This window comes from Gigantopelta aegis, chromosome 3 (genome assembly GCF_016097555.1).
Source record: "Gigantopelta aegis isolate Gae_Host chromosome 3, Gae_host_genome, whole genome shotgun sequence".
Lineage (NCBI taxonomy): Eukaryota > Metazoa > Mollusca > Gastropoda > Neomphalida > Peltospiridae > Gigantopelta > Gigantopelta aegis.
This window is the reverse complement of record NC_054701.1, coordinates 7,033,265-7,057,628: the sequence shown is the minus strand read 5'-3', so window position 1 is coordinate 7,057,628 and position 24,364 is coordinate 7,033,265. Positions and strand designations below refer to the sequence as shown.

Sequence of the window (24,364 nt, the reverse complement as noted above, 5' to 3'; positions counted from 1 at the left end):
CAGCCCAGCCCATCAGTTGAAATGTCACTCAGAGATGTGTTGTATTTGTTAATATCTTGATCTGCTACATGCCTCGCACCCCAGCCCATCAGTTGAAATGTCACTCAGAGATGTGTTGTATTTGTTAATATCTTGTAACGTAACATCTGCTACATGCCTCGCACCCCAGCCCATCAGTTGAAATGTCACTCAGAGATGTGTTGTATTTGTTAATATCTTGTAACGTAACATCTGCTACATGCCTCGCACCCCATCCCATCCCATCAGTTGAAATGTCACTCAGAGATGTGTTGTATTTGTTAATATCTTGTAACGTTTGCTTTTATACTGGGGCGGAACGTAGCCCAGTGGTAAAGCGTTCGCTTGATGCCAGGTCGGTCTGGGATCGATCCCCGTCGGTGGACTCATTGGGTTATTTCTCATTCCAGCCAGTGCTTCACAACTGGTGTAACAAAGGCCGTGGTATGTACTATCCTGTCTGTGGAATGGTGCATATAAAAGATTCCTTGCTGCTAATCGAAAAAAGTAGCCCATGAAGTGGCGACAGCAGGTTTCCTCTCTCAATATCTGTGTGGTCCTTAACCATATGTCTGACGCCATATAACCGTAAATAAAATGTGTTGAGTGCGTCGTTAAATAAAACATTTCCTTCTTTTTATACGGACCACTCTAAACATTTTGTTCTATTAGAGACAAGTATAGTTTTCGTCGTGTGTAGACGAGACACAGGGGAAGTAAATTGTCCCGACAGACTGAGTCTATTCATCTCTAATAATAACAGGTCGATGTTTGTGGCATACATTTTCCCGTTGAGACAACTAGTCTGACAATAATGGTAATAATGCCGACGATATGACTTACTTAATAGTATTAGTTAATACAATATACGATAAATATGTGCTTACAGCTCACTAGATATGATTGAGCAGGGACTGACCTAGACACCATCCAACATTACAGGTGTTTTAACTCACTGATATTAGTCATATGCAAAAAAAAAAAAAAAAATTGTTTTGTTTAACGACACCACTAGAGCACACTGATTTATTAATCATCGGCTGTTGGATGTCAAACATTTGTTAATTTTTAACATATAGTCTTAGAGAGGAAACCCTCTACATTTTTCCATTAAAAGACATGGATCTTTTATATGCACAATCCTACAAACAGGATAGCACATACCACGGCCTGTGATATATCGTGATGCACTGGTTCGGACGAAAATAGTAGGCCCCGTAATATGACAAGGCAGCATCGGTGGTGTAGTGGTTAAGCCATCGGTCTTAAGGCTGGTAGGTACCGGCTCCCATCCAGAGCGAGTTTTAACAACTAAATGGGTACGACCACCTCACCGACTTCTCTTTCACTAACAACTAACCCACTTCCCTGGATAGACAGCCCAGTCCAGATAGTTGGGGTGTGTGCCCAGGAGAGTGTGCTTGAACCTTAATTGGATATAAGCACGAAAATAAGATGAAATGAATGATGAATATGTATCGTTTAACGACATCACTAGAGCACACTGATTCATTATTCATCGGCTATTGGATGTCAAACATTTGTTAACTTTTACATAGAGTCTTAGAGAGGAAACCTGCTGAATTTTTCCATTAGTAGCAAGGGATCTTTTATATGCACCATCCCCCAGACAGGATAGCACATACCTTTGATATACCAGTCATGGAACACTGGTATGTCTCTCAGTTATGTTCTCATGAACATATATATATATATATGTGTGTGTGTGTGTGTGTGTGTGTGTGTGTCCTTCACCGCTCTCTCTCTCTCTCTCTCTCTCTCTCTCTCTCTCTCTCTCTCTCTCTCTCTCTCTCTCTCTCTCTCTCTCTCTCTCTCTCTCTCTCTCTATATATATATATATATATTACCAAAGTGTTTTTCTGTATCGTCAATATCATATCTTAGTAATAGAAATTGTATTATGCGAGCCTCTCATAAATATAACCGTAATGGATGTCGCCATATATTTTATATTCCGTGGCCGGCTTTATATACACGGTTAATGAGGGCTGGCTATCTACATATTTTGGAAAGACTGGTGTGTAAGGCTTCCACTGTCCATCTAAACTTGTCAGTAAGTAGCACAGGGTACATTAAGTACAAAAATAGTACACATAATAACAACAACAACAACGACGACAACAATACCATTACGATTACAATGTACATTCCGCACCTCACAAGAACGCTCTACTAATAACCTACGATTATATGCCGCACTGAACACACGCGCTCTACCAGTGAGCTACGAATAGACCCCGCACCTTCTCTTTGCAATTTGTGTCCACAAGCTAGATTTTCCTGAATTATCGTAAACATTTTCTTTACAATAAAACGTATTTGTTACACGGCGTTCAAATTCCTTTCTGTGCGGTTTAGCTGACATGTTTATACAGTAGATAACGTAGAGTAAAAAACGCAGATAATAACAGTAGAACACGCAGACAATAACAGTAAAAAATGCAGATAATAACAGTAGAACACGCAGACAATAACAGTAGAAAACGCAGATTATAACAGTAGAACACGCAGATAATTACAGTAGAACACGCAGATAATAACAGTAGAACACGCAGATAATAATAGTAGAACACGCAGATAATAACAGCAGAACACGCAGATAATAACGGTAAAAACCCACGCAGATAATAACAGTAGAACACGCAGATAATAAGTGTAGAAAACGGAGTTAATAATAGTCAAACACGCAGATAATAACAATAGGAAACGCAGATGATAAAAGTAAAAAACGCAGATAATAACAGTAGAACACGCAGATAATAGCAGTATAAAACCGCAGATAATAACAGTAGGAAACGGCGATAATAACTGTAGAAAAAGGCGATAATAATAGTAGAAAACACAGGTAATAATAGTAAAAAAGCCGCAAATAATAAAAGTAGAACACGCAGATAAAATTATAGAAAACGCAGATAATAATAGTAGAAAACGCAGATAATAACAATAGGAAACGCAGATAATAACAGTAGAAAACGGCGATAATAACAGACGAAAATGCAGATAATAACAGTAGAAAACGCAGATGATAATAGTAGATATCACAGATAATAACAGTAGAAAACGGAGATAATAACAGTAGAAAACGAGAGATAATAACAGTAAAAACGTAGATAATAACAGCAGAAAAGTTAGATAATAACAGTAGAAAACGCAGATAATAACAGTAAAAACGTAGATAATAAACAATAGAAAAGGCAGATAATAACAATAAAAACGTAGATAATAACAGTTGAAAACACAGATAATAATAGTAGAAATCGCACATAATAACAGTAGAAAACGCAGATAATAACACTAGAAAATGCAGTTAATAACAGTAGAAAACGGCGATAACAACAGTAGAAAACAGCCATAATAGTAGTAGAAAACACAGGTAATAACAGTAGAAAACGGAAATAATAACAGTAGAAAACGCAAATAATAACAGTAAAAACGTAGATAATAAAAGTAGAAAACGGAGATAATAACAGTAGAAAACGCAGATAATAATAGTAGAAAACACAGATATTAACAGTAAAAAAAGCAGATAATAACAGTAGAAAACGCAGATGATAGTAGTAGAAATCGCACATAATAACAGTAGAAAACGCACATAATAACGGTAAAAAACCCCGCAAATAATAACAGTAGAACACGCAGATAACAAGTGTAGAAAACGCAGTTAATAATAGTAAAACACGCAGATAATAACAACAGGAAACGCAGATGATAAAAGTAAAAAACGCAGATAATAACAGTAGAACACGCAGATAATAGTAGTATAAAACCGCAGATAATAACAGTAGGAAACGGCGATAATAACTGTAGAAAACGGCGATAATAATAGTAGAAAACACAGGTAATAATAGTAAAAAATCCGCAGATAATAAAAGTAGAACACGCAGATAAAATAATCGAAAACGCAGATAATAATAGTAGAAAACGCAGATAATAATAGTAGAAAACGCAGATAATAACAATAGGAAACGCAGATAATAATGGTAGAAAACGCAGCTAATAATAGTAAAAAACCCCGCAGATAATAACAATAGGAAACGCAGATAATAACAGACGAAAATGCAGATAATAACAGTAGAAAACGCAGATGATCATAGTAGATATCACAGATAATAACAGTAGAAAACGGAGATAATAACAGTAGAAAACGGAGATAATAACAGTAGAAAACGGAGATAATAATAGTAAAAACGTAGATAATAACAGCAGAAAAGGTAGATAATAACAGTAAAAAACGCAGACAATAACAGTGAACACGTAGATAATAACAATAGAAAACGCAGATAATAATAGTAGAAAACGGCGATAATAACAGTAGAAAACGGCGATAATAACAGTAGAAAACGGCGATAAAAGTAGTAAAAAACGCAGGTAATAATAGTAGAACACGCAGATAATAACAATAAAAAATGCAGATATTAACAATAGGAAACGCAGATTATAAAAGTAAAAAACGCAGATAATAACAGTAGAACACGCAGATAATAATAGTAGAAAACGCAGATAACAACAGCAGAAAAGAGCGATAATAATACTAGAAATCGCAGATAATAATTATAGAAAAAAATCGATAATAATAGTAGAAAATAGAATAACGGTAGAAAACGCAACTAATAACAGTAGAAAACGCAAATAATTAATTCATTCCGATTGATGAGAAATATGAAATCACTTTATTAGGTGTAAATGTTAATCGCTTGAGATGTCTCGTATAACGCAGGGAAACATTATATGTCAACCTCTCACAGACTATACCGTCCCCTGAGCAGCAGTTTTTAAATGTCAAAGTATCATATTTTATAGCCAACTTCAATTTTGTTCATTCCCAATGATCGATGTCTTGTAAATACTATTATTTTCTAAATAAATCCTGCCATAAGGTGCTTTGTCGTGATCACAACTCTGTCTTTTTTTCTGCTATTGGTTACTGATATCTTGGCTGCACAGAATGTCATGTGTGCAAAATCAGAATTGTAATGTATCATTTGTGTAAAATATTAATGTAATGTATCTATCGTGCAAAGGTGTGCGCAGATAATGACGGCGGAACCACAAGACAAACACTAGTTAATATGTTCACATTCAGCCAGTTCTGAAACAGGTCTTACATTAATTCAGTGTGTGACACTATATCCCACCACACACCAAGCAAGTGACACTATCTAGCTATACATTAAAAACCGTTCATGGTCAACAGAATATGACTTTTCCTGTGGAATGTCAACTAACAATATGTTGTGATCCATTGTCAGTCACATCTCACCTGTAGGTACTAATATACAACCATAACGTATGGTATCAGCTCCTTAAATTAGCCCGGGTGTAGCGAAGTGGTAGAACAGTAATACGTACTACATAAGTCAGAAGTAGCGAAGTGGTAGAATAGTAAGATGTCCTATAGAAGTCGGACGTAGCGAAGTAGTAGAATAGTAAGATGTCCTATAGACGTCGGTGTTAGAGTAGTAAGACGTCCTATAGAAGTCGGTGTTAGAGTAGTAAGACGTCCTATAGAAGTCGGTGTTAGAGTATTAAGATGTCCTATAGTAGTCGGTGTTAGAGTATTAAGACGTCCTATAGACGTCGGTGTTAGAGTAGTAAGACGTCCTATAGAAGTAGGGTGTAGCGAAGTGGTAGAGTAGTAAGACGTCCAATAGAAGTAGGGTGTAGCGAAGTGTTAGAGTAGTAAGACGTCCTATAGAAGTAGGGTGTAGCGAAGTGGTAGAGTAGTAAGACGTCCAATAGAAGTAGGGTGTGGCGAAGTGGTAGAGTAGTAAGACGTCCTATAGAAGTAGGGAGTAGCGAAGTGGTAGAGTAGTCAGACGTCCAATAGAAGTAGGGAGTAGCGAAGTGGTAATATGTCCTATAGAAGTAGGGTGCAGCGAAGTGTTAGAGTAGTAAGACGTCCAATAGAAGTAGGGTGTAGCGAAGTGGTAGAGTAGTAAGACGTCCAATAGAAGTAGGGTGTGGCGAAGTGGTAGAGTAGCCAGACGTCCAATAGAAGTAGGGTGTGGCGAAGTGGTAGAGTAGTAAGACGTCCAATAGAAGTAGGGTGCAGCGAAGTGGTAGAGTAGTAATATGTCCTATAGAAGTAGGGTGTGGCGAAGTGGTAGAGTAGTAAGACGTCCTATAGAAGTAGGGAGTAGCGAAGTGGTAGAGTAGTCAGACGTCCAATAGAAGTAGGGTGTGGCGAAGTGGTAGAGTAGTAAGACGTCCTATAGAAGTAGGGAGTAGCGAAGTGGTAGAGTAGTCAGACGTCCAATAGAAGTAGGGAGTAGCGAAGTGGTAGAATAGTAAGATGTCCTATAGACGTCGGTGTTAGAGTAGTAAGACGTCCTATAGAAGTCGGTGTTAGAGTAGTAAGACGTCCTATAGAAGTCGGTGTTAGAGTATTAAGATGTCCTATAGTAGTCGGTGTTAGAGTATTAAGACGTCCTATAGACGTCGGTGTTAGAGTAGTAAGACGTCCTATAGAAGTAGGGTGTAGCGAAGTGGTAGAGTAGTAAGACGTCCAATAGAAGTAGGGTGTAGCGAAGTGTTAGAGTAGTAAGACGTCCTATAGAAGTAGGGTGTAGCGAAGTGGTAGAGTAGTAAGACGTCCAATAGAAGTAGGGTGTGGCGAAGTGGTAGAGTAGTAAGACGTCCTATAGAAGTAGGGAGTAGCGAAGTGGTAGAGTAGTCAGACGTCCAATAGAAGTAGGGAGTAGCGAAGTGGTAATATGTCCTATAGAAGTAGGGTGCAGCGAAGTGTTAGAGTAGTAAGACGTCCAATAGAAGTAGGGTGTAGCGAAGTGGTAGAGTAGTAAGACGTCCAATAGAAGTAGGGTGTGGCGAAGTGGTAGAGTAGCCAGACGTCCAATAGAAGTAGGGTGTGGCGAAGTGGTAGAGTAGTAAGACGTCCAATAGAAGTAGGGTGCAGCGAAGTGGTAGAGTAGTAATACGTCCTATAGAAGTAGGGTGTGGCGAAGTGGTAGAGTAGTAAGACGTCCTATAGAAGTAGGGAGTAGCGAAGTGGTAGAGTAGTCAGACGTCCAATAGAAGTAGGGTGTGGCGAAGTGGTAGAGTAGTAAGACGTCCTATAGAAGTAGGGAGTAGCGAAGTGGTAGAGTAGTCAGACGTCCAATAGAAGTAGGGAGTAGCGAAGTGGTAGAGTAGTAAGACGTCCAATAGAAGTAGGGTGTAGCGAAGTGTTAGAGTAGTAAGACGTCCAATAGAAGTAGGGTGTGGCGAAGTGGTAGAGTAGCCAGACGTCCAATAGAAGTAGGGTGTGGCGAAGTGGTAGAGTAGTAAGACGTCCTATAGAAGTAGGGAGTAGCGAAGTGGTAGAGTAGTCAGACGTCCAATAGAAGTAGGGAGTAGCGAAGTGGTAGAGTAGTAAGACGTCCAATAGAAGTAGGGTGTAGCGAAGTGTTAGAGTAGTAAGACGTCCAATAGAAGTAGGGTGTAGCGAAGTGGTAGAGTAGTAAGACGTCCTATAGAAGTAGGGAGTAGCGAAGTGGTAGAGTAGTAAGACGTCCAATAGAAGTAGGGTGTGGCGAAGTGTTAGAGTAGTAAGACGTCCAATAGAAGTAGGGTGTAGCGATGTATTAGAGTAGTAAGACGTCCAATAGAAGTAGGGTGTAGCGAAGTGGTAGAGTAGTAAGACGTCCAATAGAAGTAGGGAGTAGCGAAGTGGTAGAGTAGTAAGACGTCCTATAGAAGTAGGGAGTAGCGAAGTGGTAGAGTAGTAAGACGTCCAATAGAAGTAGGGTGTGGCGAAGTGGTAGAGTAGTAAGACGTCCTATAGAAGTAGGGAGTAGCGAAGTGGTAGAGTAGTCAGACGTCCAATAGAAGTAGGGTGTAGCGAAGTGGTAGAGTAGTAATATGTCCTATAGAAGTAGGGTGTAGCGAAGTGGTAGAGTAGTAAGACGTCCAATAGAAGTAGGGAGTAGCGAAGTGGCAGAGTAGTAGGACGTCCAATAGAAGTAGGGTGTAGCGAAGTGGTAGAGTAGTAAGACGTCCAATAGAAGTAGGGAGTAGCGAAGTGGTAGAGTAGTAATATGTCCTATAGAAGAAGGGTGTAGCGAAGTGGTAGAGTAGTAAGACGTCCAATAGAAGTAGGGTGTAGCGAAGTGGTAGAGTAGTCAGACGTCCAATAGAAGTAGGGTGTGGCGAAGTGGTAGAGTAGCCAGACGTCCAATAGAAGTAGGGTGTAGCGAAGTGGTAGAGTAGTAAGACGTCCAATAGAAGTAGGGTGTAGCGAAGTGGTAGAGTAGTAAGACGTCCAATAGAAGTAGGGTGTAGCTAAGTGGTAGAGTAGTAAGACGTCCAATAGAAGAAGGGTGTAGCGAAGTGGTAGAGTAGTAAGACGTCCAATAGAAGTAGGGAGTAGCGAAGTGGTAGAGTAGTAATATGTCCTATAGAAGTAGGGTGCAGCGAAGTGGTAGAGTAGTAAGACGTCCAATAGAAGTAGGGTGTAGCGAAGGGGTAGAGTAGTAATATGTCCTATAGAAGTCTGTGTTAGAGTATTAAGATGTCCTATAGAAGTCTGTGTTAGAATAGTAAGAAGTCCTATAGAAGTCGGATGTAGCGAAGTGGAAGAGTAGTAATATGTCCTATATAAGTAGGGTGTAGCAAAGTGGTAGAGTAGTAATATGTCCTACAGAAGGCGGGTGTAGGGAAGTGGTAGAGTAGTAAGACGTCCTATAGAAGTAGGGTGTAGCGAAGTGGTAGAGTAGTAAGACGTCCAATAGAAGTAGGGTGTGGCGAAGTGGTAGAGTAGTAAGACGTCCAATAGAAGTAGGGTGTGGCGAAGTGGTAGAGTAGTAAGACGTCCAATAGAAGTAGGGTGTAGCTAAGTGGTAGAGTAGTAAGACGTCCAATAGAAGAAGGGTGTAGCGAAGTGGTAGAGTAGTAAGACGTCCAATAGAAGTAGGGTGTAGCGAAGTGGTAGAGTAGTAAGACGTCCAATAGAAGTAGGGTGTGGCGAAGTGGTAGAGTAGTAAGACGTCCAATAGAAGTAGGGTGTAGCTAAGTGGTAGAGTAGTAAGACGTCCAATAGAAGAAGGGTGTATCGAAGTGGTAGAGTAGTAAGACGTCCAATAGAAGTAGGGTGTAGCGATGTATTAGAGTAGTAAGACGTCCAATAGAAGTAGGGTGTAGCGAAGTGGTAGAGTAGTAAGACGTCCAATAGAAGTAGGGTGTGGCGAAGTGGTAGAGTAGTAAGACGTCCAATAGAAGTAGGGTGTAGCTAAGTGGTAGAGTAGTAAGACGTCCAATAGAAGAAGGGTGTAGCGAAGTGGTAGAGTAGTAAGACGTCCAATAGAAGTAGGGTGTAGCGAAGTGGTAGAGTAGTAAGACGTCCAATAGAAGTAGGGTGTAGCTAAGTGGTAGAGTAGTAAGACGTCCAATAGAAGTAGGGTGTAGCGAAGTGGTAGAGTAGTAAGACGTCCAATAGAAGTAGGGTGTAGCTAAGTGGTAGAGTAGTAAGACGTCCAATAGAAGTAGGGTGTAGCTAAGTGGTAGAGTAGTAAGACGTCCAATAGAAGTAGGGTGTAGCTAAGTGGTAGAGTAGTAAGACGTCCAATAGAAGTAGGGAGTAGCGAAGTGGTAGAGTAGTAATATGTCCTATAGAAGTAGGGTGCAGCGAAGTGGTAGAGTAGTAAGACGTCCAATAGAAGTAGGGTGTAGCGAAGGGGTAGAGTAGTAATATGTCCTATAGAAGTCTGTGTTAGAGTATTAAGATGTCCTATAGAAGTCTGTGTTAGAATAGTAAGAAGTCCTATAGAAGTCGGATGTAGCGAAGTGGAAGAGTAGTAATATGTCCTATATAAGTAGGGTGTAGCAAAGTGGTAGAGTAGTAATATGTCCTACAGAAGTCGGGTGTAGGGAAGTGGTAGAGTAGTAAGACGTCCTATAGAAGTCGGACGTAGCGAAGTGTTAGAATAGTAAGATGTCCTTTAGAAGTCGGTGTTAGAGTATTAACATGTCCTATAGAAGTCGGTGTTAGAGTAGTAAGACGTCCTATAGAAGTCGGACGTAGCGAAGTGGTAGAATAGTAAGATGTTCTATAGAAGTCGGTGTTAAGAGTATTAACATGCCCTATAGAAGTCGGTGTTAGAGTAGTAAGACGCCCTATAGAAGTCGGACGTAGCGAAGTGGTAGAATAGTAAGATGTTCTATAGAAGTCGGTGTTAGAGTATTAACATGCCCTATAGAAGTCGGTGTTAAGAGTAGTAAGATGTCCTATAGAAGTCGGGTGTAGCGAAGTGGTAGAGTACTAAGACGTCCTATAGAAGTCGGTGGTAGAATAGTAAGACGTCCTATAGAAAAAGAAAGAGAGAAATATTTTATTTAACGACGCACTCAAATATAGGGTTAACGAACACACGCATATTAAGAGAGGAAACCCGCTGTCGCCACTTCATAAGCTACTCTTTTCGTTTAGCAGCAAGATAACCAGTCGTGGTGCACTGGCTGGAACGAGAAATAACCCAATGGGCCCACCGACGGGAATCGATCCCACACCGACCGTGCATCAAGCGAGCGATGTACCATTGGGCTACGTCCCGCCCCCTCGTCCTATAGAAGTCGGTGGTAGAATAGTAAAACATCCTATAGAAGTCTATGGTAGAATAGTAAAACATCCTATAGAAGTCTATGGTAGAATAGTAAAACATCCTATAGAAGTCTATGGTAGAATAGTAAAACGTCCTATAGAAGTCTATGGTAGAGTAGTAAGACGTCCTATAGAAGTCTATGGTAGAGTAGTAAGACGTCCTATAGAAGTCTATGGTAGAGTAGTAAGACGTCCTATAGAAGTCTATGGTAGAGTAGTAAGACGTCCTATAGAAGTCGGTGGTAGAATAGTAAAACATCCTATAGAAGTCTATGGTAGAGTAGTAAAACGTCCTATAGAGGCTTGTCAGAAATCGGGTGTAGCGAAATGGTAGAGTAGAAAGACAACCGACTGAAGTCGGATCTGGAGAAGTGGTAGTCCATGCTTGAGGTATGATCAGTTGCCCAAACATTGCCCTCAGAGTAGTACAGCAAATGCAGTGGTATGTACTGTTGAGAGAGCCATCGCGAGAGTTCGACCCCATGACCACACCCATGAGCTTGTTTAAAAGAGATACTTGTTTAGCAAGTTTAACCTAATCAAACTTATCAACGGTTGTCAGGGGGCAGAACGAAGACCAGTAGTAAAGCACTCGCCTGATGAACGATCTGTTTTGGATCGATCCCCGTCGGTAGGCCCATTGGACTATTTCTCGTTCCAGTAAGTGCACCACGACTGATATATCAAGGACCGTGATATGTGCTATCCTGTCTGTGGGATGGTGCAAATAAAAGATCCCTTGTTACTAATGGAAAAATGTAGCGTGTTTCCTCCCTAAGACTTTATGTTAGACTTACGAAATGTTTGACATCCATAGCCGATGACTAATAAATCAATGTGCTCTAGTTGTGTTGTTAAACAAAACAAGCTCTATCTTTTCTCTCTAAGACTTTATATGAGAAATTACCGAATATCTGACATCCAATAGCCAATAATTAATAAATCAATGTGCTCTAGTTGTGTTGTTAACCAAAACCAACTTTAATTTCCCTCTATATGTGAGAATTAACGCATGTCTCACATTCAATAGCCGATGATTAATAAATCAATGTGTTCTAGGTGTTAAACGAAACAAACGTTTTAACTGTTAACAACAAAGGTAAGTCTTTTAAAAAATATTTTTTTTAGGGACGGGGCAACTGCCGCTCCTACCCCTCTAGGAACTATCCTGGCTATTTTAAATAAATCAGTGTGCTCGAGTGGTGTGGTTAACCCAAACCAACTGTACCTCACCTGTTGTCTGGAGTGATGTGGTTAACCCAAACCAACTGTAACTCACCTGTTGTCTGGGTTCTCCATGATGGACTCCAGATCTGAGATGGACCCCGTGTCGTCAGACAGCACCATGGGCATCCTCTTCCTGCTCTGCGGCGGCGACTGGAACTGGAACATGATGCTGGGGTCAGACTTCCTCGTCCTCTCCGAGTAGTTCTCCCTGAACCTCGACAGCTCACAGTTGTACTTGTAGTTATCCATCTGACCCAGGGAGTTGGGTCTCTGGGATCGCGTCCGTCCACTCGGCCTGTCAGTTCTCAGACACACGGGACTCATCGGGGAATAGAAGGCGTCGTCCCGACCACAGGAACTAGCGTGTCGGCTGTAGCCGTTATCCTGGTTTATATTGCACTGAACAGAAACATCGCGTTGCCACGGGAACCTGGCGTCGAAGGTGTCGCCAACGATGTCCCATTTTTTGTAATAGGAAACGTCAGAGGAGTTGTCGCTCTGACTCCGTTTCAAGTTGAACCTATCCGACGTCATTTCGTGAGTTTCCGTGTCCGGCACGTTCACAGGCACCGAAACTTCACGGTGAAGTCCGAAACACTGTCTAGTCTTGGATTCGTGTGGCCATTCAGGATTCAGATCCTCGTGGCTGTCGTAGTAATTCCGATTAGAAAGAGACACCTGCGATGTCGAGGACACTGAGGTATTTCGCTCCTGTCGGAACCCGTTTCGTCTTTCCACCACACTATTTTTCACTTTCGTTTTCACATGGCCGTTCTGACTCGCACACCCGTTGCTGGTTTCTGGATACACCCTGGAAGTATGAGTCTGGTAGGAGTCAGAATCGTCGACGGTTCCCGACCACGACGCTCGGTTCAACAGCTGTCTCTGTCTCGTCCTGGTGTCGATGGGTGGTCGCCGGCGACGTGGTGGAACGGTGGGTACAAATCCATTCTGAATCACGGCGTCGCTGCCGTTTTCTTCAATGGTTTCTTGAACGCTTGCAAGATACTCGTCCCCTGTGGAGAACAAATAAACAAAGAGTTAAAAAAGAAAAAGAAGGTGGAAACAAAAGAAGATACATCGACTTAATAACGCAGTCTGACAAGTCATAGAGCCTGCAGTGTCGTATATCATTCCCAAGAGGATTGAGTACTTCAGCGATTCCAAATCCGTAGAATACCATGGCAATAATAACACGGTTGCACATTCGCCTGCAGTGACTGCTGACTCTAATCGCTGTCATTTGCTTTTTATCACTCTCCAAAGATCTCATTTGAGGCTTGAAACGCCTTCTACAGTCAAGAGCTTGGTATTGATCAAATCGTATTGTTATGCAGTGAGGGGAAAAAACTTTCCTTTTAACATGCATCGTAAACGCCAATTAAGGTATAACGGATGAATATGTTATGAATATACCTGACTGAAGTTACCAATTACAAGAAGTAAAGATAATCAAATATCAAAATTTCGAACATACCTTTAAATCGAAATGCAACATTTACTATTCATAATAATGAAATACAAGACAGATACAAATATTGTTTTTATTGTTCCAGGCTATTCCTATTGTAAAACAAAATCCTTTCATACCACTAAAATTGGTAAATGGTCCATACAATAGTAGACGAGCCCCAGTTATACTCCAAGCAATGTGGTGCTAAACTAACCCAAGGATCATTCAAACTTGTGACAGGGAGCTGTAAAACTTTGTTTACATAGGTCAAGGTCTTAGTTTAAGCGTATTAAATGATGTATTACGCTAACCCAAACCACAACACTGAGGCAACCATATTGGATTCTTTGCAAATTGGTAAATTATTCAATAAGAAAAATATATAGTTTCATAATTTCATGTAGCATTTTCCAGCATTCAGAATATTATTGCAATATCAAGATTCTGTGAAAATTCAATTATACCACTATTATATTTCTAACTGACTTGTGAAAGAAGGAAAACGGATGTTAAAACTATCAGCACGCTGCGATATTACTCTGACTTTGACCTGACGTTGACCCTGATCTCTAAAACCAGGACGACTTCTCAAAAGACCTGTAATGAATATGCTCATAAGATAGAGTTGTACTACGTCTAGTGCTTTGAGCTAGTGTGTGATGATATCGCTTGTTAACGATGCTTTGGGCCACTCCCCCAATTTATTAGTTGACTTTATGAGGTCAATACAAAAGACCCCAAAACAATTTAAAACATTTCCCTCAAAATGTCTTTTAGAGGGTTTGTGGACATGTTGATCATACACACACGTACGCACACAAGAAAGAAAGAAATGTTTTATTTGACGACGCACTCAACACATTTTATTTACACACGCACGCACGCGTGCGCACACACACGGTGTTCTTCATATTATGCTGAATTTTTTCTCTACCATTTGTGTTCCAGATAGAAACCCCGAATGCTCTTAGTAGTGTACCAGGGAGATCACGACAAGTCATGCAGTGCGACTGTGTATACAAGACAATCCCCAGCATTTGCAATTTGACGCAATATTAATACTATAACATTACCGAAGCTTTGTCAAGAAAATTGCTGCTCCTCTTTAATAGTCATTTCTTTTCTTTATTCCCTGAGTTGACAAACAGCAACAATGGCAGTTTTAATGAATACATATCCAACCAGGCAGAATGAGGAATCAGTACGACATAGAAGCCATTATGGTGTGCCAATCACAAACTGTTCGTTCATTATAATTCATCTTGAAGAATCAGTTTGTGGTCTAGTGGTAGGAGTGACTGCATCCCGTGGAGACACTGGGCTATTTACCGTCGCAACGCCTAGTCCACGACTGGTATATGTAATTTCAAGGTAGGTGCTGTTCTGGTCTCAAACAGCATAAAATGCCCACTCCCCACCCCTTCCCCGCCATTCAGTAGTAACGTGTGGATTTGGGGCAGATGTTGCAGTGAAACAAACATTTAGTTTCTGTTCTCTCTTATATAGCCCTTGTTTTGATTCGGTGAACTAGTCTGGGAGTGGCAGGAGGGAGATATTATAAGTAAAGGAGTGGCAGAAGGGCTGTATTGTAAGTAAAGGAGTGGCAGGAGGGAGGTATTATAAGTAAAACAGTGGCAGGAGGGAGGTATTATAAGTGAAGGAGTGGCAGGAGGGAGGTATTATAAGTAAATGAGTGACAGAAGGGAGGTATTATAAGTAAAGGAGTGACAGGAGGGAGGTATTATAAGTAAAGGAGTGACCGGAGGGAGGTATTATAAGTAAAGGAGTGGCAGGAGTGAGGTATTATAAGTAAAGCAGTGACAGGAGGGAGGTAATATAAGTAAAGGAGTGGCAGGAGGGAGGTATTATAAGTAAAGGAGTGACAGGAGTGAGGTATTATAAGTAAAGCAGTGACAGGAGGGAGGTATTATAAGTAAAGGAGTGGCAGGAGATAGGCATTATGAGTAAAGGGGTGGCAGACGGGTGGTATTATAAGTAAAGGAGTGGCAGGAGGGAGGTATTATAAGTAAAGGAGTGGCAGGAGGGAGGTATTATAAGTAAAGGAGTGGCAGGAGGGAGGTATTATAACTAGGTGAGTGGCAGGAGAGAGGTATTATAAGTAACTGGGTGGCAGGACGGAGGTAATATAAATAAAGGAGGGGCAGGAGAGAGGTATTATAAGTAAAATAGTGGCAGGAGGGAGGTATTATAAGTAAAGGGGTGGCAGACGGGTGGTATTATAAGTAAAAGAGTGACAGGAGAGAGGTATTATGAGTAAAGGGGTGGCAGGAGGGAGGTATTATAAGTAAAGGAGTGACAGGAGGGAGGTATTATAAGTAAAGGAGTGGCAGGAGGGAGGTATTATAACTAGGTGAGTGGCAGGAGAGAGGTATTATAAGTAACTGGGTGGCAGGACGGAGGTAATATAAATAAAGGAGGGGCAGGAGAGAGGTATTATAAGTAAAACAGTGGCAGGAGGGAGGTATTATAAGTGAAGGAGTGGCAGGAGGGAGGTATTATAACTAGGTGAGTGGCAGGAGGGAGGTATTATAAATAAAGAAGTGACAGGAGGGAGGTATTATAAGTAAAGGAGAGACAAGAGGGAGGTATAAGTGGCAGGAGGGAGGTATTATGAGTAAAAGGGTGGCAGAAGGGTGGTATTATAAGTAAAGGGGTGGCAGGAGGGAGGTATTATAAGTAAAGGAGTGGCAGGAGGGAGATATTATACGAAAAAGGAGTGGCAGGAGGGAGGTATAAGTGGCAGGAGGGGGTATTATAAGTAAAGCAGTGACAGGAGATAGGCATTATGAGTAAAGGGGTGGCAGAAGGGTGGTATTATAAGTAAAGGAGTGGCAGGAGGGAGGTATTATAAGTAAAGGAGTGGCAGGAGGGAGATATTATACGAAAAAGGAGTGGCAGGAGGGAGGTATAAGTGGCAGGAGGGGGTATTATAAGTAAAGCAGTGACAGGAGATAGGCATTATGAGTAAAGGGGTGGCAGAAGGGTGGTATTATAAGTAAAGGAGTGGCAGAAGGGTGGTATTATAAGTAAAGGAGTGGCAGGAGGGAGGTATTATAAGTGAAGGAGTGGCAGGAGGGAGGTATTATAACTAGGTGAGTGGCAGGAGGGAGGTATTATAAATAAAGAAGTGACAGGAGGGAGGTATTATAAGTAAAGGAGAGACAAGAGGGAGGTATAAGTGGCAGGAGGGAGGTATTATGAGTAAAGGGGTGGCAGAAGGGTGGTATTATAAGTAAAGGAGTGGCAGGAGGGAGGTATTATAAGTAAAGGAGTGGCAGGAGGGAGATATTATACGAAACAGGAGTGGCAGGAGGGAGGTATAAGTGGCAGGAGGGGGTATTATAAGTAAAGCAGTGACAGGAGATAGGCATTATGAGTAAAGGGGTGGCAGAAGGGTGGTATTATAAGTAAAGGGGTGGCAGAAGGGTGGTATTATAAGTAAAGGAGTGGCAGGAGGGAGGTATTATAAGTAAAGGAGTGGCATGAGGGAGATATTATACGAAAAAGGAGTGGCAGGAGGGAGGTATAAGTGGCAGGAGGGGGTATTATAAGTAAAGCAGTGACAGGAGATAGGCATTATGAGTAAAGGGGTGGCAGAAGGGTGGTATTATAAGTAAAGGAGTGGCAGGAGGGAGGTATTATAAGTAAAGGAGTGGCAGGAGGGAGATATTATAAGAAAAAGGAGTGGCAGGAGGGAGGTATAAGTGGCAGGAGGGGGTATTATAAGTAAAGCAGTAACAGGAGATAGGCATTATGAGTAAAGGGGTGGCAGAAGGGTGGTATTATAAGTAAAGGAGTGGCAGGAGGGAGGTATTATAAGTAAAGGAGTGGCAGGAGGGAGATATTATACGAAAAAGGAGTGGCAGGAGGGAGGTATAAGTGGCAGGAGGGGGTATTATAAGTAAAGCAGTGACAGGAGATAGGCATTATGAGTAAAGGGGTGGCAGAAGGGTGGTATTATAAGTAAAGGAGTGGCAGAAGGGTGGTATTATAAGTAAAGGAGTGGCAGGAGGGAGGTATTATAAGTGAAGGAGTGGCAGGAGGGAGGTATTATAACTAGGTGAGTGGCAGGAGGGAGGTATTATAAATAAAGAAGTGACAGGAGGGAGGTATTATAAGTAAAGGAGAGACAAGAGGGAGGTATAAGTGGCAGGAGGGAGGTATTATGAGTAAAGGGGTGGCAGAAGGGTGGTATTATAAGTAAAGGAGTGGCAGGAGGGAGGTATTATAAGTAAAGGAGTGGCAGGAGGGAGATATTATACGAAACAGGAGTGGCAGGAGGGAGGTATAAGTGGCAGGAGGGGGTATTATAAGTAAAGCAGTGACAGGAGATAGGCATTATGAGTAAAGGGGTGGCAGAAGGGTGGTATTATAAGTAAAGGGGTGGCAGAAGGGTGGTATTATAAGTAAAGGAGTGGCAGGAGGGAGGTATTATAAGTAAAGGAGTGGCATGAGGGAGATATTATACGAAAAAGGAGTGGCAGGAGGGAGGTATAAGTGGCAGGAGGGGGTATTATAAGTAAAGCAGTGACAGGAGATAGGCATTATGAGTAAAGGGGTGGCAGAAGGGTGGTATTATAAGTAAAGGAGTGGCAGGAGGGAGGTATTATAAGTAAAGGAGTGGCAGGAGGGAGATATTATAAGAAAAAGGAGTGGCAGGAGGGAGGTATAAGTGGCAGGAGGGGGTATTATAAGTAAAGCAGTAACAGGAGGGAGGTATTATAAGAAAAAGGAGTGGCAGGAGGGAGGTATTATAAAGTAAAGGAGGGGCAGGAGAGAGGTATTATAAGTAAAGGGTGGCAGGAGGGTGGTATTATAAGTAAAACAGTCGCAGGAGGGAGGTATTATAAGTGAAGGAGTGGCAGGAGGGAGGTATTATAAGTAGGTGAGTGGCAGGAGGGAGGTATTATAAGTAAAGGATTGACAGGAGGGAGGTATTATAAGTAAAGGAGTGGCAGGAGGGAGGTATTATAAGTAAAGAAGTGGCAGGAGAGAGGCATTATAAGTAAAGGAGTGACAGGAGGGAGGTATTATAAGTAAAGGAGTGACAGGAGGGAGGTATTATAAGTAAAGTAGTGACCGGAGGGAGGTATTATAAGTAAAGGAGTGGCAGGAGAGAGGTATTATAAGTAAAGGGGTGGCAGGAAGGAGGTATTATACGTAAATGGGTGGCAGGAGGGAGGTATTATAAGCAAAGGAGTGGCAGGAGGGATGTATTATAAGTAAAGGAGTGGCAGGAGGGATGTATTGTAAGTAAAGGAGTGGCAGGAGGGAGGTATTATAAGTAAAGGAGTGGCAGGAGGGAGGTATTATAAGTAAAGGGGTGGCAGGAGGGAGGTATTATATGTAAATGGGTGGCAGGAGGGAGGTATTATAAGTAAAGGAGTGGCAGGAGGGATGTATTATAAGTAAAGCAGTGACAGGAGGGAGGTATTATAAGTAAAGGAGTGACAGGAGGGAGGTATTATAAGTAAAGGAGTGGCAGGAGGGAGGTATTATAAGTAAAGGAGTGACAGGAGGGAGGTATTATAAGTAAAGGAGTGGCAGGAGAGAGGCATTATAAGTAAAGGAGTGGCAGGAGGGAGGTATTATAAGTAAAGGAGTGGCAGGATAGAGGTATTGCCAAGAAATAGATGAAGATGGGTAGGGTGATGGAAATATTTAGATGAATGAATGAATGAATGGATAGACGGATGCGTAAAGGTAAATGAATAAAAATGAATAGATGTAGATAATTGATTGATGGAATATGAGGGTATACAGCCGGGTGGATGAATGGATGGAAAATATCAGCATTACACGTTTTGCAAATCGACAAACCTCAATATTTATAAACAAACAAACAAAAAAACCCAACCCCTTCCTAAAAACACACAACACCTTCATAGAAAGTTAATAATGCTAGTAAAATAAGTTCACGTTCGTAGTGAAACAAAATACATTTAGAGACAAATGGATATATCATGTAGATCTGGCTCTACAGGGTAAGCATCGGATATATGATACAGACGCAACATTTGTAACTTACTGTGATGAGTATCGTCAAGCAAAAACAATCAGCTAAATTTACAAATTACAAGAAAAACATCTAAGTGCATTATTATAAAAAAAACTGGCACAGTAAAACATTAAGAAAACGGATACATAAGCTAAAGCTTCCAACTTACCTAGGAAACATTCCCCGACTGCCAACCCGGCGTTCTTCAAGCAATGACCCCAGTGATTTGATTAGTGGTTCAGATTTAACGCCCGACAGGATCAAACGAAGTAAAGACCACACCGTGTCCTCGTATATGAGGTGGGCAGGTGTTTCCTAATTCCATCTCTTTTCTCTAATAATACTGCCAATATTTCATAATTTTATTACCAGTAAAACCAGCAGAACACACTAGCCTAGAGAGTAGGTATCAGTGATACTGTTCCTGACACGGCGGGTATCCAAACGATGTCCGGTGATTACGCCAAGATCCTATTAAGGACGTCTACAAAATGTGTGCATGGAAGGCTCACAATAAGATGCTTACAAAGATAGGAGTAATAGTTTCAAATGTGCATCTTTTCCAAAAGAATTACACTGTTATTCGGCGTTCGGGCTAGAGTTTGATTGTGTTCTGACTCAATTTATCCCCAGCCAGTCTGATCGGATGTTAACAGTTTCAAAATCGTATCTCTACAACAGCAAAGTCCAAAGGACGTTTAAAGAAGCTCGATGTTGCACTCATGGACCACCGTCACGTGCTTCACCCGTAGTCTGCTTTAGTAATTTTACACTATCCACAAAGAGTTTATGATGCATTTGACACTGTTTATTTCTAATAATCCTCCAACTGTTACGTCATAATTCTAACGATGTATGGCGGGATAAAGCTTAAGCCACAGAGCTCTTGGTGGACTTGTTATTTTAAAATCAATGCATCAAAGACCGTAATATATGTAGTCTTGTCTATAGGGAAGTACACATAAGTGATCCATTGCTGTTATTCAGTAGGTATGTTCTATATGGCGGCAGCGGCTTTCAATATCGAAACAATGCGTCAAAATAAACAACAAATAACCGTAGTTTAAAATGTGTTGAAATCTCGTTACGCTAGCATTCCATTCCCTTCCTTTCCAATGTTTTTTGTTTTAAATCCGCAGAGTCGAAGTCTACATCATTTATTATCAGTATTCATAATAGTCAGCGTTTGACTTTTTGCTTCCAACTTCGTTTACCATGCCACAAACCTAGAGACATCTTCTAAATGTTCACAACCAAGAGGAAATGTGGAAACCCCCCAAAAAGATTAGCACTTTCTTGAAAACGTCTTCTTTTAGACTAATACCACCACCAAAACATAAGTTTTCAATAATTTCTGTCTTTGCTTGTTTCATCTTAAGTCCGTCTAGTTTCGATGTTTTCCTAATGTGTGTACTCGATAGTTACGCTGTTAAGATGATAGACGACTGTTTCGAAAGTACATCCTCTTTCACTAATAGTCCTCGCAGAAAATGGCAATCCACGATATACAGAACTATGGTGTCTAGCACTTCCTACGCCTTTTTGTGTCCTGACTACTGTCCTCTGGGTGCGTGGGCCTACATATGCTGCATAATATAGCCGATATCTATAATGACAAGGTGACAGAATTTCGTTTCAAACGGTCCAAGCTTTTACCAATATCTCTGAATGAAAATTGGTGCTGAAGTTTGTACACTTTATGACTAAGTTTGTTTTCAACGTGGTCTCATTCGCTTTGGTGTTAACTGCTGCCCGTCTGCAATGTCACATTTCTATGTTTGTAGTTCATGTCAATGTAGTTATCAGAAAATATTTCAAAATCCCCTAATTTTTTTCCAGCTAATAATTCTACCAGAATTAACACATTCGCTTCGGTTTTAACTGCCAGTCGTTTACAACGTTATATTTCTACGTTTACAATCTATGTCCATGTAGTTGATCAGAAAGCATATCAAAATCGCCTATTTTTTCTGCAATACTCCTGTCAGAATGGAGGTTCCTAACACTTCCTGATGCTGCTAGTTTTTCAATTGCTGTCTGTTTGGTAACTGATTGTACGTCTGGCTAGTGCGAGCAGCCGACAGTTCTGTCGTAGATAATAGGCAGTGCACAAGACAGGTGACACGCAAGCAAACGATTGACTTTGAAAGGTATTTCGGCATTGCTGACCACAGCTACTTTTAAGAATGTTCAGTAATTGCTACCAGGGTCACACTTAGCCTTAAATAAGTTGGTCCAGTGACCGATAATAAAAAAGGAAAGAAAAGAAAGAAAAAAAAGAAAATAAAGAAAAATAATAATAATCAGGACGCTGTCAAATAGGATCTTTAGCTGTATAAGAATATAAATAATATTTAAAAATGAAACTGTTAAACAATAAGGGGCGGGGTGTAGCCTAATGGTAAATCCCTCGCCTGATGCGTAGTCGGTCTAGGATCGACCCCCGACGGTTGTCCCACTGGGCTATTTCTCATTCCAGTCAGTGCATCACGACTGGTATATCGAAGGCCATGGTATGTGCCATGGATAGTGCATACAAAATATCCCTTGCTACTAATAGAAAAATGTAGCAGGTTTCCTTCTAAGACTAAGTATATGTCAGAATTTCCAGACAAATGTTTGACATCTAATAGCCGATGGTTAATAAATCAATGTGCTCTAGTGGTGTCATTAAACCAAACAAACATTTTAACTGTTAAACAACAAAAGTCACTTTTTAAGTTTTTCAGGGCAGGGACATTTCAAAACAAAAGGTCAAGTTTTCATTTTCCTGCTGGGAAACTACTCACACCCACTCACCCCCAACCCCTCCGCTACGCACGTCCCTGATTTTCGCATCAACGAAATACAACTATGAAAGATCGCAACACAATCTTCTTTTAAAAACACCACACTATATACAGAAATTGACAGTTTTCAGCCCATTGTTGTTACCGCTTGTCACACCGTCATCACGTGACCATTGTCTTCATGTACAACATGAAAATGTCCCCCGTGAATCTTGTACTTGTCAGTTGGGACGACGGCCGCCGAGTGTACAAAGGGTTTCTGTTCTACCTGTCTATTGTTGGACTGGCATGAAGGTAATCTGGGCTTACACGTTAGATAAAGAAAGAAAAACACACGGGGAATACCGTTACGTGCCCCCTCCCCCATAACGACATTACTCGTGTGTAGGGGTAGGCAAGGGACAGATTAATGACCTTACCAGTACGTCCGTACCTGCAATGTAATGTGATATAATGTAATGTTATGTTATGTAAAATGATGTAACACAATGTAATGTGATATAATGTAATGTAATGTTATGTGATGTAACACAATGTAATGTAATACATCAAGTAATCCTAATTAATGTAATGTGGTGTAACATAGCTGTGTAATGTAATATGTGACAATACCATACAATACAATAAAATGCAATACAATACAATACAATAAGTTGCAATACAATACAATACAATAAGTTGCATAAAAAGCAAAATAAAGATAGCTCAATGTCAGATAGACGGTAATCCTTCTATCAAAATAAAACAAATAAATGAAATGATTTTTTTTCAGACGATAAAAGGAAGAACGATAAGCATATTTTGTGTTTATAAAATTCCATTCACCTTTTTTTCAGGACAAACGCACTGTGTGCTACGTTCATCTGCACGGAATGTGTTGTTGAGTGTGAACAAAAGGGCTTCGGTAAACTGATGGTCGTACCATTTCAAGCCGGTGATAGATCTCTACGATTCCGTCAAACAATAATAATGTAAGATTATATATTAAACAGTCGGACGAGAATATATATCTGAACAAGTTGAAGGAAAATGTGCATCAAAACCAGTTGGTAGATAATATATAAATATTGTATCTAAGACAGTCGGCACAGAACGTCTATCTAAGGCCGATAAGTAGATACTATTACAACTGAATAAGAAATCTTTCGAAGACAACTGGAAGATAAGATCTGTTTCAAAGCAATTTTTCGAAAACTCCTGAATTTTTGTCTTATATCCAGACATCCGAAATTGATGCCGAATATCCTTTTGTTCTTTACTGTTCTATTTTATTATTTGGTACATAACATTCTAATAACAATAGGTATCTTTTTGGTGTATTGTTATGTATCTTTTAGGATGTTGTTATTTTGTAAATGTATGTAAAAATGTAGTTTTTGCAAGTTTTAAATTATGTTTTGGAAAATGTTACTTTCTCATATTGAAAATTAAAAACAAAATACTATAGGAGTGTTCCTGTGCTTAAAAATGAAAATATCTGAACATTTTGGATTCGGTTTTTAAAGTTGGTCGTCCTGTTAAAGACAATAATTATTGACAACTGCACATTAATAAGCACATTGATTTGAGCGTAAATCGGGATGACCTTGAAAATCTCATTGCGCTTCGGGGTCCATGTCATTAGCCGTGTCCAGAAGAGGCAGATTGGACGCTACAACAAAAGGTGTATGGTTGTCAGGAACATCGAGCGACCAGCAATACGTGGACGACTTTTGTTCTCTGAGAATTGGCGCCTTGTCCGCAATAAGTGGACAGGAATCCATTACAGGGCTAATCCAATTAGATCGTGACCCAGACCGGCACTGCAGGCGATCAAAAGAGATTCCACAACTAATCATATTTACCAGAACATGTGCGCAGTTCTGTTCTATCTACAGTTACTGGAAGGTTGTGGTCGAAGGAAAATCCAATAAAGATTTGTCCATTTAGCTGTGATGGTATTAACTAATCATAAACAATTTGACCACCTTACTCTCTACAGGGATGACCATTGCAGTTCCATTTTGTCCGGACTTAAACCTTTGATTTAGGGGATTTTGTTTGTTGCATATGTTTCATGCCATTCACTGTACTGAGTGGGAGAAGAAATTTAAATACCAATTGCTTATCATACTTTCTTGCATGCAAATAAACAATATTGCCTGCCCATCAGTATTGTAAAAAATAATAAATAATAAAAATAAAATGTATGGTTCAAATAAATAAATAAATAAAAAGCATAAACACTAATTAAATAATAAAAACTA

General features: G+C 40.5%; 1 protein-coding gene across 1 annotated transcript in view; it reads right to left on the bottom strand.

Moving 5' to 3' along the window:
* Positions 1–24,364, bottom strand: part of LOC121367453 — a 208,287-nt gene that overhangs the window by 118,389 nt on the left and 65,534 nt on the right. The window contains exon 2 of the mRNA XM_041491632.1: positions 11,910–12,873. Coding sequence (XP_041347566.1) covers positions 11,910–12,873 — 964 coding nt within the window. The remainder of the gene's footprint in view (positions 1–11,909; positions 12,874–24,364) is intronic.